Raw genomic sequence first — 13417 nt, 5'->3', positions numbered from 1 at the left:
GGGTACTTATTCAAAAGAACTGAAATCAAGATCTTGAAAAGATATTAACTCTCCTATATTCATAGTAGTACTATTCACAAGAACCAAGATATGGAAATAATTTAATTGTCCACTGACAAATCAATAGATAAAGAAAATGTAGTAAATATATAAAACAGAATACTATTCCTTTTTAAAAAAGGAACTGGGGCGCCTGGGTGGCTCAGTGGGTTAAGCCCCTGCCTTCAGCTCAGGTCATGATCTCAGGGTCCTGGGATCGAGTCCCACATCGGGCTCTCTGCTCAGCAGGGAGCCTGCTTCCTCCTGTCTCTCTGCCTGCCTCTCTGCCTACCTGTGATCTCTGTCAAATAAATAAATAAAATCTTAAAAAAAAAAAAAAGAAAGGATTTGCAGGGGCACCTGGGTGGCTCAGTGGATTAAAGCTTCTGCCTTCGGCCCAGGTCATGATCTTGGGGTCCTGGGATTGAGCCCCACTTCGGGCTCTCTGTTCAGCGGGGAGCCTGCTTCCCTTCCTCTCTCTCTCTGCCTGCCTCTCTGCCTCCTTGTGATCTCTGTCAAATAAATAAAATCTTAAAAAAAAAAAAAGGATTTGGAGTAGGAACAGATTCAGAGATAGGTCCTCCCAAATTCCTGACAGAGTTTTGCAAGGATATCAAGAAACAGAGACAAAAGTAATAAATACATGGATCAGAGCAAAAAATGGAAGTGCAGTTGGTAGAGAAAGGAGGAACTGTGGGAGGAGAATCTGTCTTTATGTGGAGTAGAAGCCAGTTTTTGCTGTACAACTGAGTGAGGCTCAGTCCACAGAGGATTACTGCTTAAGCAAGGCAGGCCCTTGCACGGGAGTAAATTAATGAAACAAGATGGGATTGGGAGCGAGACAAACCATAAGTGACTCTTAATCTCACAAAACAAACTGAGGGTTGCTGGGGGGAGGGAGGTTGGGAGAAGGGGGTGGGATTATGGACATTGGGGAGGGTATGTGCTTTGGTGAGTGCTGTGAAGTGTGTAAACCTGGTGATTCACAGACCTGTACCCCTGGGGATAAAAATATATGTTTATAAAAAATAAAAAATTAAAAAAAAAGTGATTCTTACATGTGCAAGGAATGAGAAATAATTATCATTGGGTTGGTCCTCATCTGATATTTTGTTTATTTGTAGCAAAATGCCATTGATGGCAAAATAGATAACTAAAAGCTTAAATGGTAGTCCTATAGACTGGTCAAATGGAGAAATGAATGACTTTCCTTTTAACAACAAATGGAAAGAAAATAAGGAAAAGGTGGGGATTAACTGTTTTTTGTTTTGTTTTGTTTGTTTTATTTTGTTTTTCAGCATTTACATAACCCCAGGGTTGAATATAGTCATCTTTTGAAAATTATTTTCAATAGTGTGTTTCCATTTATTTCTGACTGATTACCTTGTATTCATATAACAAGTATCTTGGAAGAGCTCAAAAAGGTTGACAAGCATCCTCTCAAAGTCTATCAAAATCATAAACAAATACATTGTTTATGTATTACTGAGGTATCATTTCCTCTTTAAATTTATAATGAACCATGATGAGTAACATAAGGTATTAAAATATTCTAACAGAAACAGAAATATAGCCAACTGAGGTGACTTTTTTTCCTTTGTTCCTCAGAAATCAATCACAATTTCCAAAGGAGAATTCTTTCTTTATGTTAGATTGTTAATTTAACAGTAACTTATTTGGCTAAAAGATTTTTAAAAGCCTGATGACTGACAGGCTTTTTTGTAAATGTGAATGGGTTTGTAGCAGATTAATTTTTGAATATGCAAATCAATGTTTTAAGCATATATAAAGTAGATAATACTTAGTTGTTTTACCAAAGTGTTCTTATTTTCTCAAGGAATTCACTTAAAATTGTAATAATTATTTAATTCCTCTATTGTGTTAAAATTAAAAATTAAACAAAAAGTTAAAATGAATATTTAGATTCCTGAATAAATCACTGGTATGAACTGAAAGTCTGTGTCCCCTTAAAATTCATATTAAAGGGGCGCCTGGGTGGCTCAGTGGGTTAAGCCTCTGCCTTCGGCTCAGGTCGTGATCCCAGGGTCCTGGGATCGAGCCCCGCATCGGGCTCTCTGCACTGCAGGGAGCCTGCTTCCTCCTCTCTCTCTGCCTGCCTCTCTGCCTACTTGTGATCTCTGTCAGATAAATAAAGAAAAAATCTTTAAAAAAAAAAAAATTCATATTAAAATCCTAATTCCCAATATGTTGGTATTAGGAGGTGGAGCTTTGAGAGGTGATTAGGTCATAAGGGTAGATCCCTCATGAATGGGATTAGTGCTCTCATAAGAAATTCCAGAGAACTCTCTTATTCCTTCTGCCAATGTGAGGACATAGCAGAAGACAGCTGTCTATGAAAAAGAAAAGGGGCCCTCATTGGACTGCAACCTGTCAGCACTATGATCTTGGACTTCCCACACTTCCAAACTATGAAAAATAAATGTTTGTTGTTTAAATCACCTATTGTTTTTTATTTTTGTCATGGTGGCCCAAATGAATTAAGTTAGTCACTGATTCTTCAAAAATTCCTGTCTTATATAAGAGTATATGCTATCACAAATTCTGCTTTTAATAATACTGATTGACTTGAATGTGAAAAAAGAAGTAACATCTTCACAGAACACATTTTATATTACTAACTTTTGTAGAAAGAAAAAAAAAGTCTACTAACTGATTAACAATAATATATATCTGGATAATCATCTTACTTCCTTTTATACTTAGCAAAGACAATAGTTGGTACCATTCTAACTTGGTCTGCATTTGCTAAAGAATTAAGGCTTGGTGTCCTTAAGCATCTTAGACCCAAAAGCAGGAGGACATGCAATAGGAAGTATAAAACAATTAAAGCACTACCAAGGAAAGTGTTTTGCTACCACCAGAGAGGGAGCATTTACTCTTGGACTCTGGAAGTTATCATTTACAGTCCTCAGGGGACACAGAATTTTTCACACTTCAGGCAAAAAATTTAAAGTGCGTCACTGTTTCATTCTCTCCTCCCTACTGAGCTCTGTGGGTTTTTGTTAAAGGAAGCATTAAACAACCTGTCAGCATATACACATTGGAGTAGGAGCTCTTATTACATGGAAAGATTCTGGCCAGTACAAAAAGACATTATTGGAAACTTGGAGGCAGGAGAGTTAAGTGTAACTGAGCACTTATTGGCTTGAGGACTCAACTACAGTTCTCTTTCTTACTGCAAACCTGTTGTTTTTAATTTTCTGAGTACTGACAACCCACTGTGTTTAAACAGCAGCTCTTAATCAGAACACAATAATTAGATAGTTAGAGCCTGCATGATACTTAGATAATTCAAAGGGGCTCTACTGCACAGACACAGGTTCACAAAGTTGTTTTTTCTTTGTTTTCAGAACCATCACATGATTTCCTTTTAAGTATTATAGATATATTTTATATTGTGCTTTAATCAATCAGTACATAGCAATACACAGAATTGTACATAGTGACTGTTATACACATACACCAGTTACTGTGAGGTAGTAACAGTATAAGAAAAGAATAAAATCATAAAATCTTTCCGACTGACTTAAAATGTTTCAAATACAGCATATTTAACAAGGAGGGGAAACCTGCTTAGTAGGCAGTCCTTTTAATTTCCAGGTAACTTCACTGGTCTACACACTGAAATTTCTCTAAATCTGATTGTGACAAATGTCCAGTTCTTCTACATGCCAAAATGAGCACCACACGTTTACTCAGATAATCCCTTAATTAATGCCAATCCTTTCTAAAAAGCTTTTGGGAAAAAAAAAGTCTTCAGAATATAGTTTACTATGATCTATCTTTGCAACTCTACTCTGACACTCTGTCTTTCCTTAGATAACACCTTTCTCTTTTTATTGACAAGCTTCTAGAAAAAGGAATCAAATATCTGTTGCTTTTTCCATTCCATTTATTTCTCCTCAAAAAGTTACAATATTTTTTCTATTCTTATTGTTCTCCTGAAACTGCTGGTTGACATTTTATAGTTTTGATGTCAATTGTATACTCCCTTTGGAAATTCTTTGTTTTTGTGACAATATTTTTTCCCCTTGTCCCAATACCAATTTTTCTACTCTTTAACCACTTTTGGGGGCCCCTCTTTGTTGGCCCACTCCTTGACTGCTGATCCCCAATCATTAATTCTCATTTCATCCCATAAAATCAATCCAACCAGTGATTGTGGCCCCTGCTATCACCCTTACAAAGACTTCATAGCCATATCATCAGGATCACTTAAGAACTCAAGGCTCATATTTCAAATAACTTACTTTATATCACAATTTCCCCCAGAATAGAATGATATGAAGCAGGAAGATATTGATGCAGTGGATTGATAAATTAGTGGTCATGGAAAACCAGCTGGCAAATATTTGAAAATTATCTCTGCCCATAATTAATGTAAATGCAAAATGAACTTGCCATCTTCATAAATAATCTTATCCTTATCTTAAGTAAGACACATACATTCTCTACTTACATAAGCCAAACTGGTCATTGAAATTCTAATTTTTCTATTTTTTCCTATAATTATTTACAAGTTCAATAGTTTTTATAGTCATTGTCTCACCCTTATTGTCACAACATTTGTTTAATTTTCTTATTAATATTTATATTCATATTTACATTTCATATTCATTAATATTAGTCCTAACATTACCAATTCTTGACCGGCAGTCTAAAGCCCTCTAATCTTATAACTTCAGTTGCTATCAGAGAGCAAACTACATCAGACCAGTCCTTATTCAAATTTCTTTAATGGCTTCCACATGTACCAATATTAAAATATATATTATTTCACATTATATACAGGATCCATTTATGTTCAGCCTCCTGCTCAACTTTTCCAACATCAAGTTTTCCTCCTGCTCTGCTCACAACAAACTCCATGCCTCCAAAATAATGAGTTATTTCTATTCAAACTCCCCCTCTCCTAGGTCTTTCCATTACCTAAGCCTGTGTGTATGATGTTTCATGGGGCCCAGAATGATAGTCTCCATATTATTTACCTTGTAGACACTTGATCATCCCTCACATCTATGCCTCCATCTATTATTCCCCCAGAGAGATTAAGAGGCTTCCTTTTCTATTTTTCTGTATTGTCCCTGCATATTTTCATATTTCTATTAGACTAAATACCCAACTTTATAGAGACATTTCTGTATCTTCTCAACAGAAGACTAGCTCCTTGAGTTTTAAGAACCTGCCTTTAATTAATGTATGCCCACAAAAATTAAATTCTATATGAAAACTCATCCTTTCCTTGGTAAATATATATAAAACTGTGAAGTAAGAAACCAATTTAAATATAAATGACTAAATTTTAATTTATGTAAGTTTTTGGAATCCTATCATCCACTCTTTAATTGATCATACATTTACCAGATATTTATCAAGCACCTATTATGTGACAGAAACTGTTCTTGCCTTGATATATAAAAAGGTAAACGAAACAGACATTGCTACTCTTATAGAGCTTATAGGCTTGTCTAAGAAAAAGTCAATGAAGTACATTAACATAGAAAAAGTCACAAAAGTTTAATGGAGTAGAGCTGAATTTAATATGTCTGCATGCTTAGAAACAGAATTCCCTTCATTTCATTAAAAGCATTTATGTCACATCAACTATGCAAGTGACTTTTGTTCTTTACGTATATCTGCTTTGAAAATTTTTAGCCTACATAAAATAGTCATAACATTTATAATATTGTGAAATTTAAACCCAATTTATAATATTTGTGGGGCTTTGAAATAAGAGCATTTCAGATTTCTAATAATAAAAACAGTATGTTCAAATATGTAAAGTACAATGATAAATATAGTAAAAGATTCATAAATGTAATAAGCTATTGATACAATTAACAAGCAACCTTAAATTTTTAAAGTAATTCTCTGTAATAACATAAAATGGAGTCAATAATCAATAGCATTTAAGTGAGCACGCAAGCTCTTACCTAAAAATATAGGTTCATAATAAAGACAATAAGCTAATTAACTAAATGGAAATGTAAAGACTGCATTGGCATATGCACAAAACTCTGTAGAGAACATTTTTACATTTTAGTAACTCCATATGAAGTGGAGACTGGGAATGGTCTTCCATTTCCATTTCTCAAATCAGACTTGTGGTATGTTTTTAACCCAACCCACTCATAAATCCATTGAAATCACTAGCTTAGGAGTGAACAAAAGCCCATAAATGTACAGCTATTAGATGGAAAAAAAGCCAGATATCAGAGCAATTCTGTGTAATGAGAATAAACTTTTTGAAGTCACATATGTTGGTAGACTTGCTTAAAATTTCTTTTTACTTTTGCATGATATTTTGTTTTTTATTTTTATTTTTTCATTGTTATGTTCAATTAGCCAGTATACAGTACATCATTAGCTTTTAATGCAGTGATCAATAATTCATTAGATGTGTATAAACATCCAGTGCTTATGATCCTTTGTGCTCTCCTTAATACTCATACCCTGGCTACCCTGCCCCCCACCCCCCTCCCTTCTGTAACCCTTAGTTTGGTTCCTGGAGTCCAGAGTCTCTCATGGTTTGTCTCCCTCCCTGATTTCTTCCATTCAGTTTTCCCTCCCTTCTCCTGTGATCCTCCACGTTATTTCTTACATCCACATATCAGTGAAACCATATGATAACTGTCTTTCTCTGCTTGACTTATTTCACTTAGCATAATCCCCTCCAGTTCTACCTGTGTTGATGCAAATGATAGGTATTCATCCTTTCTGATGGTTGAATAATATTCCATTGTATATATGAACCACATCTTCTTTATTCATTCATCTGCTGAAGGGCCTCTCAGCTCCTTCCACAGATTGGCTACAGTAGACATTGCTACTATGAATACCGGGGTGCATGTGGTCCTTCTTTTCACTACACCTATATCTTTGGGGTAAATACCTAGTAGTGCAATTGCTTGGTCATAGGGTAGCTCTATTTTTAGCATCTTAAAAAACTTCCATACTGTTTTCAAGAGTGGCTGTACCAGCTTGCATTCCCACCAACAGTTTAAGAGGGTTCCCCTTTCTCCACATCCTCACCAACACTTGTTGTTTCCTGTCTTGTTAATTTTGGCCATTCTAACTGGTGTTATGTAGGCCTCATTGTAGTTTTGATTTGTATTTCCCTGATGGCTAGTGATGTTGAACATATTTATATGTGTCTGGTAGGCATTTGTATGTCTTCTTTGGAGAAGTATCTGTTCATGTCTTCTGCCCATTTATTGACTGGATTATTTCTTTTTTGGGTGTTGAGTCTGAGAAGTTCTTTTTTGTTTTTTTGTAAAGACTGATTAATTGATTGATTGATTTGACAGAGAGACAGAGAGAGAGAGTACAAGCAGGCAGAGCAGTAGGCAGAGGGAGAGGGAGTAGCAGACTTTCCAATGAGCAGGGAGCCTGACATAGGGCTCGATCCCAAGACTCTGGGATCATGACCTGAACCAAAGGCAGCCAGTTAACCAACTGAACCATCCAGGTACCCTGAGAAATTCTTTTAGATCTTGGATACCAGCCCTTTATTTGTAATGTCATTTGCAAATAACTTCTCTCATTCTGTTGGTTGCTTCTTAGGTTTGTTGACTGTTTCCTTTGTAGTACAAAAGCTTTTTATCTTGATGAAGTACCAAATATTTATCTTTGCTTTTGTTTCCCTTGCTTTTAAAAAAGAGACGCATCTTGAAAGAGGTTACTGCCTATTTCTCCTCTAGGATTTTGATGGATTCCTGTCTCACATTTAGGTCCTTCGTCCACTTTGAATTTATCTTTGTGTATGGTGTAAGAGTATGGTCCAGTTTCATTCTTCTGCATATGTCTGTCCAATTTTCCCAGCGCCATTTATTGAAGAGGCTGTCTTTTTTCCATTGGATATTCTTTCCTGATTTGTCAAAGATTAGTTGACCAGAGAGTTGAGGGCCCATTTCTGGGGTCTCTATTCTGTTCCACCATGTGTCTATTTTTGTGCCAATATCATGCTGTCTTGATGATACCAGCTTTGTAATATAGCTTATAGTCAGACATTGTGATGCTCCCAGGTTCGGTTTTCTTTTTTAATAATCCCCTGGTGATTCAAGGTCTTTTCTGGTTTCATAAAATTTTAGGTTTGTTATAGCTCTGTGAAAAATGTAAGTATTTTGAAAGGGATTGCATTGAAAGTGTAGATTGCTCTGAGCAGCATAGACATTTTCACTGTTTATTCTTCCCATCCACGGGCATGGATGTTTTTCCATCTCTTTGTGTCTTCTTTAATTTCTTTCATAAGTGTTTTGTAGTTTCTAGAGTATAAATCCTTTAGCTCTTTAGTAAGGTTTATTTCTAGGTATGTTATGGTTTTGGGTGCTACTGTAAACGGAATTGATTCCTTAATTTCTCTTTCTTCAGTCACATTGTTTAGTGTATAGAAATCCAACAGATTTCTGCATATTGATTTTGTATCCTGCCACATCACTGAATTGCTGTGTAAGTCCTAGTAATTTGGGGGTGGATTCTTTCGTATTTTCCACATGAAGTATCATGTCATCTTCAAAGAGAGAATTTGACTTTTTCTTTGCCAATTTGAATGCCTTTTATTTCTTTCTGTTGTCTAATTATTAAGGTTAGGACTTCTAGTACTATGTTGAACAACAGTGGTGAGACTGGGCATCTCTGTCATGTTCTTGACCTTAAGGGAAAAGCTCTCAGTTTTTTCCCATTGAGAATGATATTTGTTCTGGGATTTTCATAGATGGCTTTTATGATATTGAGGTATGTTCCCTATATTTTGAAGAGCTTTAATCAGGAAAGGATGCTGTATTCTGTCAAATGCTTTTTCTGCATCAATTGAGAGGATCATATGGTTCTTGTCTCTTTTCTTTTGTTAATGTGATCACATTGATTGATGTGTGAATATTGAACCACCCTTGCACCCCAGGAATAAACCCCACCTGATCATGGTGAAAAATCTTTTTAATGTATTTTTGGATACTATCGGCTAGCATCTGGTTGAGTATTTTGGCATCCATGTCAATCAGGAATATTGGTCTGTAATTCTCTTTCTTGATGGGGTTCTTGTCTGGTTTGGGGATCACTATAATGCTGGCCTCACAGAATGAGTTTGGAAATTTTCCTTCCATTTCTCTTTTTTTTTTTTTGGAACAGCTTCAGTAGTAAAGGTATGATTGCTTCTTTAAATGTTTGGTAGAATGCCCCTGGCTTGTTTTTTGGGAGGTTTTTGATTACCCTTTCAATTTCATTACTGGGTATTGGTCTAGTCAGATTGTCTATTTCTTCCCGTTTCAGTCTTTGTAGTTTCTTTTGAAACCATGAAAATAGCTTCACTAACTGGGGAACTTTCCTAAAGTTTTCCAATTTTTGTTTTTCATAAAATGACATTTTGTATATTACATATCTATATCTATATATATCAATATATTTTTAAGTAACCTCCACATCCAGTATGGAGCCCAATGCAGAACTTGAACTCAAAACCCTGAGGTCACGATCTGAGGTGAGATCAAGAATGAGGTGCTTAACCCACTAAGCCTCTCAGGCACCCCACAATGTATTTTAAAATATCAACAGAAATACCTGATTTGCACCACGAAGATATGGAAATCCACCAATAAAGAGAGATCCTGATTCTGGCAAGGGTTTTCCAGATACATGATTGACAGATTCACTTGCTTTTATAGTCCTCCCTAGAATAGTCAATTCAGCTCTACATGGATCAAAGTCTTGCCTGCAACCATTTAGGAAAAAAAATTATGGTTTTAGCATGTGTTGTATAAACATTTGTCTGACCACTTAATTAAGCTATTAACAAAATAAGAAAGATTTAAGTAAATAGATTATCTCATCATAAAAACAATAAAGCCAGGAGTAGATTAATCTGTTCTAAATTAGAAACACTTAAAAGTTTTAAGTACATAAATACAAAGCTAAATTTTGACAGGCAAAACAAATCATGGCAATCACTTAATGAAATAAATAAATCCTGATAATAAACAGATCATTCTCATCATGACTAAAATGACATTATAGAGTGTAAAATTCTACTTCAGTTTTTTAACATTGTTAAATTTTCTGTGAGTGAAAAATATTGTAAGGAATCGGGTTTAATTATGGTTATCCTGCATACAATATACCTTTGCCTATAGGGGTGTGTGTGTGTGTGTGTGTGTGTTTCTAGGTTTTATTGGTCCATTATTTCTACCCTTGCACCAATATCACACTGCCTGAAATACTGATACTTTTTATTGAATCCAGATATTTGTTGTATAAATCCTCTTACTTTGTTAGCTTTTTGAATGAGATTATCAAATACCATTTTTTCCTTTTTTCTCTTTGCTGTGATCAATTATATATGTTCACTATTTTTTGAATGTTTGAATGCATTCCTGAAATAAGTCTATTTGGTCATAAAATATGTTGATTTTATATGACACAGGTTCCACTCTTCTATGTTTTAAAGAATATATATGTTAAACAGAGTGCCCTCAAACTTCCTGGCTTGTACTGCTCTTATAAAATTTTGGTGTCAAGATTTTGCTGTCCTTATATTATTTCAGAAAATTTATGTAATATTATATCTACCTCTCAATATATTGTAGAATTCACTAATATAGTCACCTGGACTTGGAGTTTTCTTTGAGGAAGGTATTAAATATGGAAGCAACGTACTTCATCAATGCAGTTACCTAGGTATTATCATGTCCATTTTATTAAATTTTGTTTTCTTCTTGAAACATTTTCACTTAATCTTCATTTTTAAAATTATTGGCATAAAATACTTTTATTTATCAAAAATATTTGCTTAAAATAAAATTATGCCACATATTATTGCCAATAAAATATAATTGGTGTTGGGACTCTAATGATCTCTCTTTCTTGTGCTATTGGCCATTTGTACCTTTTCTCATTTTATTTGATTTGCAGATTAGTCTTGGTAGGGAGTAGCAAATTTCAAAGAATGTGTAATTTTGGCATTGTTGATAGTTGCCATTCTATGTTTGTTTCCTATTCCGTTAACTTCTGCTCTTATTTTTATGATTTTCTTCTTTTCACTTTCTTTGGGCTTAATTTACTCTCCTGCTTCTAGTGTGTTTAATGCATGCTCTCAAGATTGTAAACTTCTTTTTAAGACTAAATTTACCTATGTACAAAAAATTCTTTCTCATCATTTATTCAAAATATTTTCTAATTTCTTTTGTGATTTTTTTTTCTTTAGTCCAAGAATTACCCAGAATTGTGCAGGGATTTTCTGGTTATTTTTGTATTATAAAATATTATAAAAGCTCAATTAAGCTTATTTAAAGAATATTCTGTTTGCTTCTAATTCTTGAAATTTATTCACTAGGCATAGCCAAGCATATGGTCAATTTTAGTAATGTTTTCATGACCCCAGAAAGTTTGTTCTACATATGCGACTACACATACACACACACACACACACAAAAAAAAAAAAAACACAAAAAAACAACTATACACACATTAAGGTACCTTTGTACTGAATAAGGAAGATGAACAATGAAATAAATCATGTTTATGATGCAAATGCATTTTTTTCTTAAAAAAATATCTGGAGATTTTTTTTTACATCCTCCTTCTATCTATACCATGATACAAAGTTAATAAAACTAAGACCAGGTATAGCCTTGCAGACAATATTAATGCTTTCATAAAGAAAATTTTGAAAAGATTTTGAAATGATAATGTTTCTCTGTATATTAAGAACTTGGGAGAAAAATGTGTTGAACATTTTTAGAACCCATTTGATATTCTTGGATTCTGTATTTAGAAGCAAACTAGAAGCTTTCTGGGTTAATTACTTCTTACAATTAAGCTGTTAAAAATATCTTAGGGAGGATACAGCTTCTAGGAAGTTTTCATTAAATTATAAAAATAAAAAGCACAACTACTTTTACTCCAATCAATCTTCAAATTTTAATGTTTGGAAAAACAATTTGTACTGCTTTGTGATACTAAAATAGCAATAATAACTAATCACTGATACTCTGTTAATGAACTCCTTTCCCATATTTTATTAAGCAAATGAAACCCATTAAACTATCAAACATATTTATTTGGCCTTTGGTTGTAATAACTGAAAAGATAACTTAAAATTATATATATATGTGTGTGTACATATACATATATATATATAAGCTCTCTTTCTATTTTTTCCCTGACTACATAAGCAACATAAACTCATAATTTAACTGACATCTAATTTTTGATGACAACAGATCTAGAATGGATTCATTTATGCTAAGCCCCCATGTCACCAAACCAAGACTTAATTACAGTTTCAGAGCTCTCAGAAATGGAAACTTAAACCCAACTAATTTGGAATTCCCTGATTAACATTAGTTAGATAATCTGCTTGATAACCCTCTCCATCCCCTTTAAGAAAAATAAATAAGGCTTTTTTTGGGGGGGGCCTGGTATGATTTCCTTGTCTCTGTTCCCTTCTGACTATAAAATCCTTTGCCTTGCAAAGCTTTTCAGAGCTCCTTTCTATCTGCTAGACTGACTACTGTGTAATGCATGAATCACTGAATAAAGCCACTTAGATGTTTGAAATTTACTCCATTAAATTTTGTATCTAAAATACATATACATATGTATTATATATTTATATTACAAATTATAATATTTTCTAATATTTTATTCTAAAGAGAATATTTTTTTTCTTCATTTAAATATTTGCACAAGTCCATATTCAGCTGTGGTATTTCTTCTTAGGGATATGACTAGAGACTAAAAAGGAGAAATGGGATATACAGTATATATTAATACACCATGGTTCTAAGTTGTGTAGCACAGACTCCACACAAATGCACAGTAGAAATACTCAGAAATTGACCGCTCTGTGATTAAGATCATTATGGTAGGAAAAGGGAAGAATAATAGATATTACAAATGTGGATTTTGAGAAATGGTGAAAGCCGGAAGAGAAATGAATAAACTAGAGTTTTAAAGGCTTTGTCTGTCTATGGTTGAGAATGAGAGCTCAGGTCAATACCAGATTTTTAAGCGTCTCTACTTTGGGCATTTTGAACATGTTATTCTCTACTGAGATTATAGTTCATTCACCACAATGTCAACAGCATGAGGAAAAAGAGGCCTTTGTTATGTTACTCTTATATCCTCAAACCTTCAACAGGGCCTGTATGTGGCAGACACTAAAGTATATGCTAAATAATGAGCAGTTTGACAAGATACTGTCAGAAATAAAATACATGTTTAATGAATGACAGCATTTTTTTCTTTTGATGATAGCATATACTTTATTCTAATTATATTATTAGAAAATATTTCATAAAATGTTGAAAGTATAAAAAAGAAAAGCACAATGACTTGCATTTTCCAGAAAGAACTATTACTATTA

At 34.0% G+C, this 13417-nt stretch overlaps 1 protein-coding gene across 1 annotated transcript in view; it reads right to left on the bottom strand.

Annotated features, from left to right (window-relative positions):
* Nucleotides 1–13417, bottom strand: part of EYS (eyes shut homolog) — a 1640601-nt gene that overhangs the window by 572619 nt on the left and 1054565 nt on the right. The window contains 2 exon segments of the mRNA XM_059401541.1: nucleotides 8260–8279; nucleotides 9630–9766. Of these exon segments, the coding sequence (XP_059257524.1) occupies nucleotides 8260–8279; nucleotides 9630–9766 (157 nt within the window).

The sequence above is a fragment of the Mustela nigripes genome, chromosome 5 (genome assembly GCF_022355385.1).
Source record: "Mustela nigripes isolate SB6536 chromosome 5, MUSNIG.SB6536, whole genome shotgun sequence".
Classification (NCBI taxonomy): Eukaryota; Metazoa; Chordata; class Mammalia; order Carnivora; family Mustelidae; genus Mustela; species Mustela nigripes.
The sequence above is the reverse complement of the archived record's forward strand: the minus strand, read 5'-3'. Positions and strand labels throughout refer to the sequence as shown.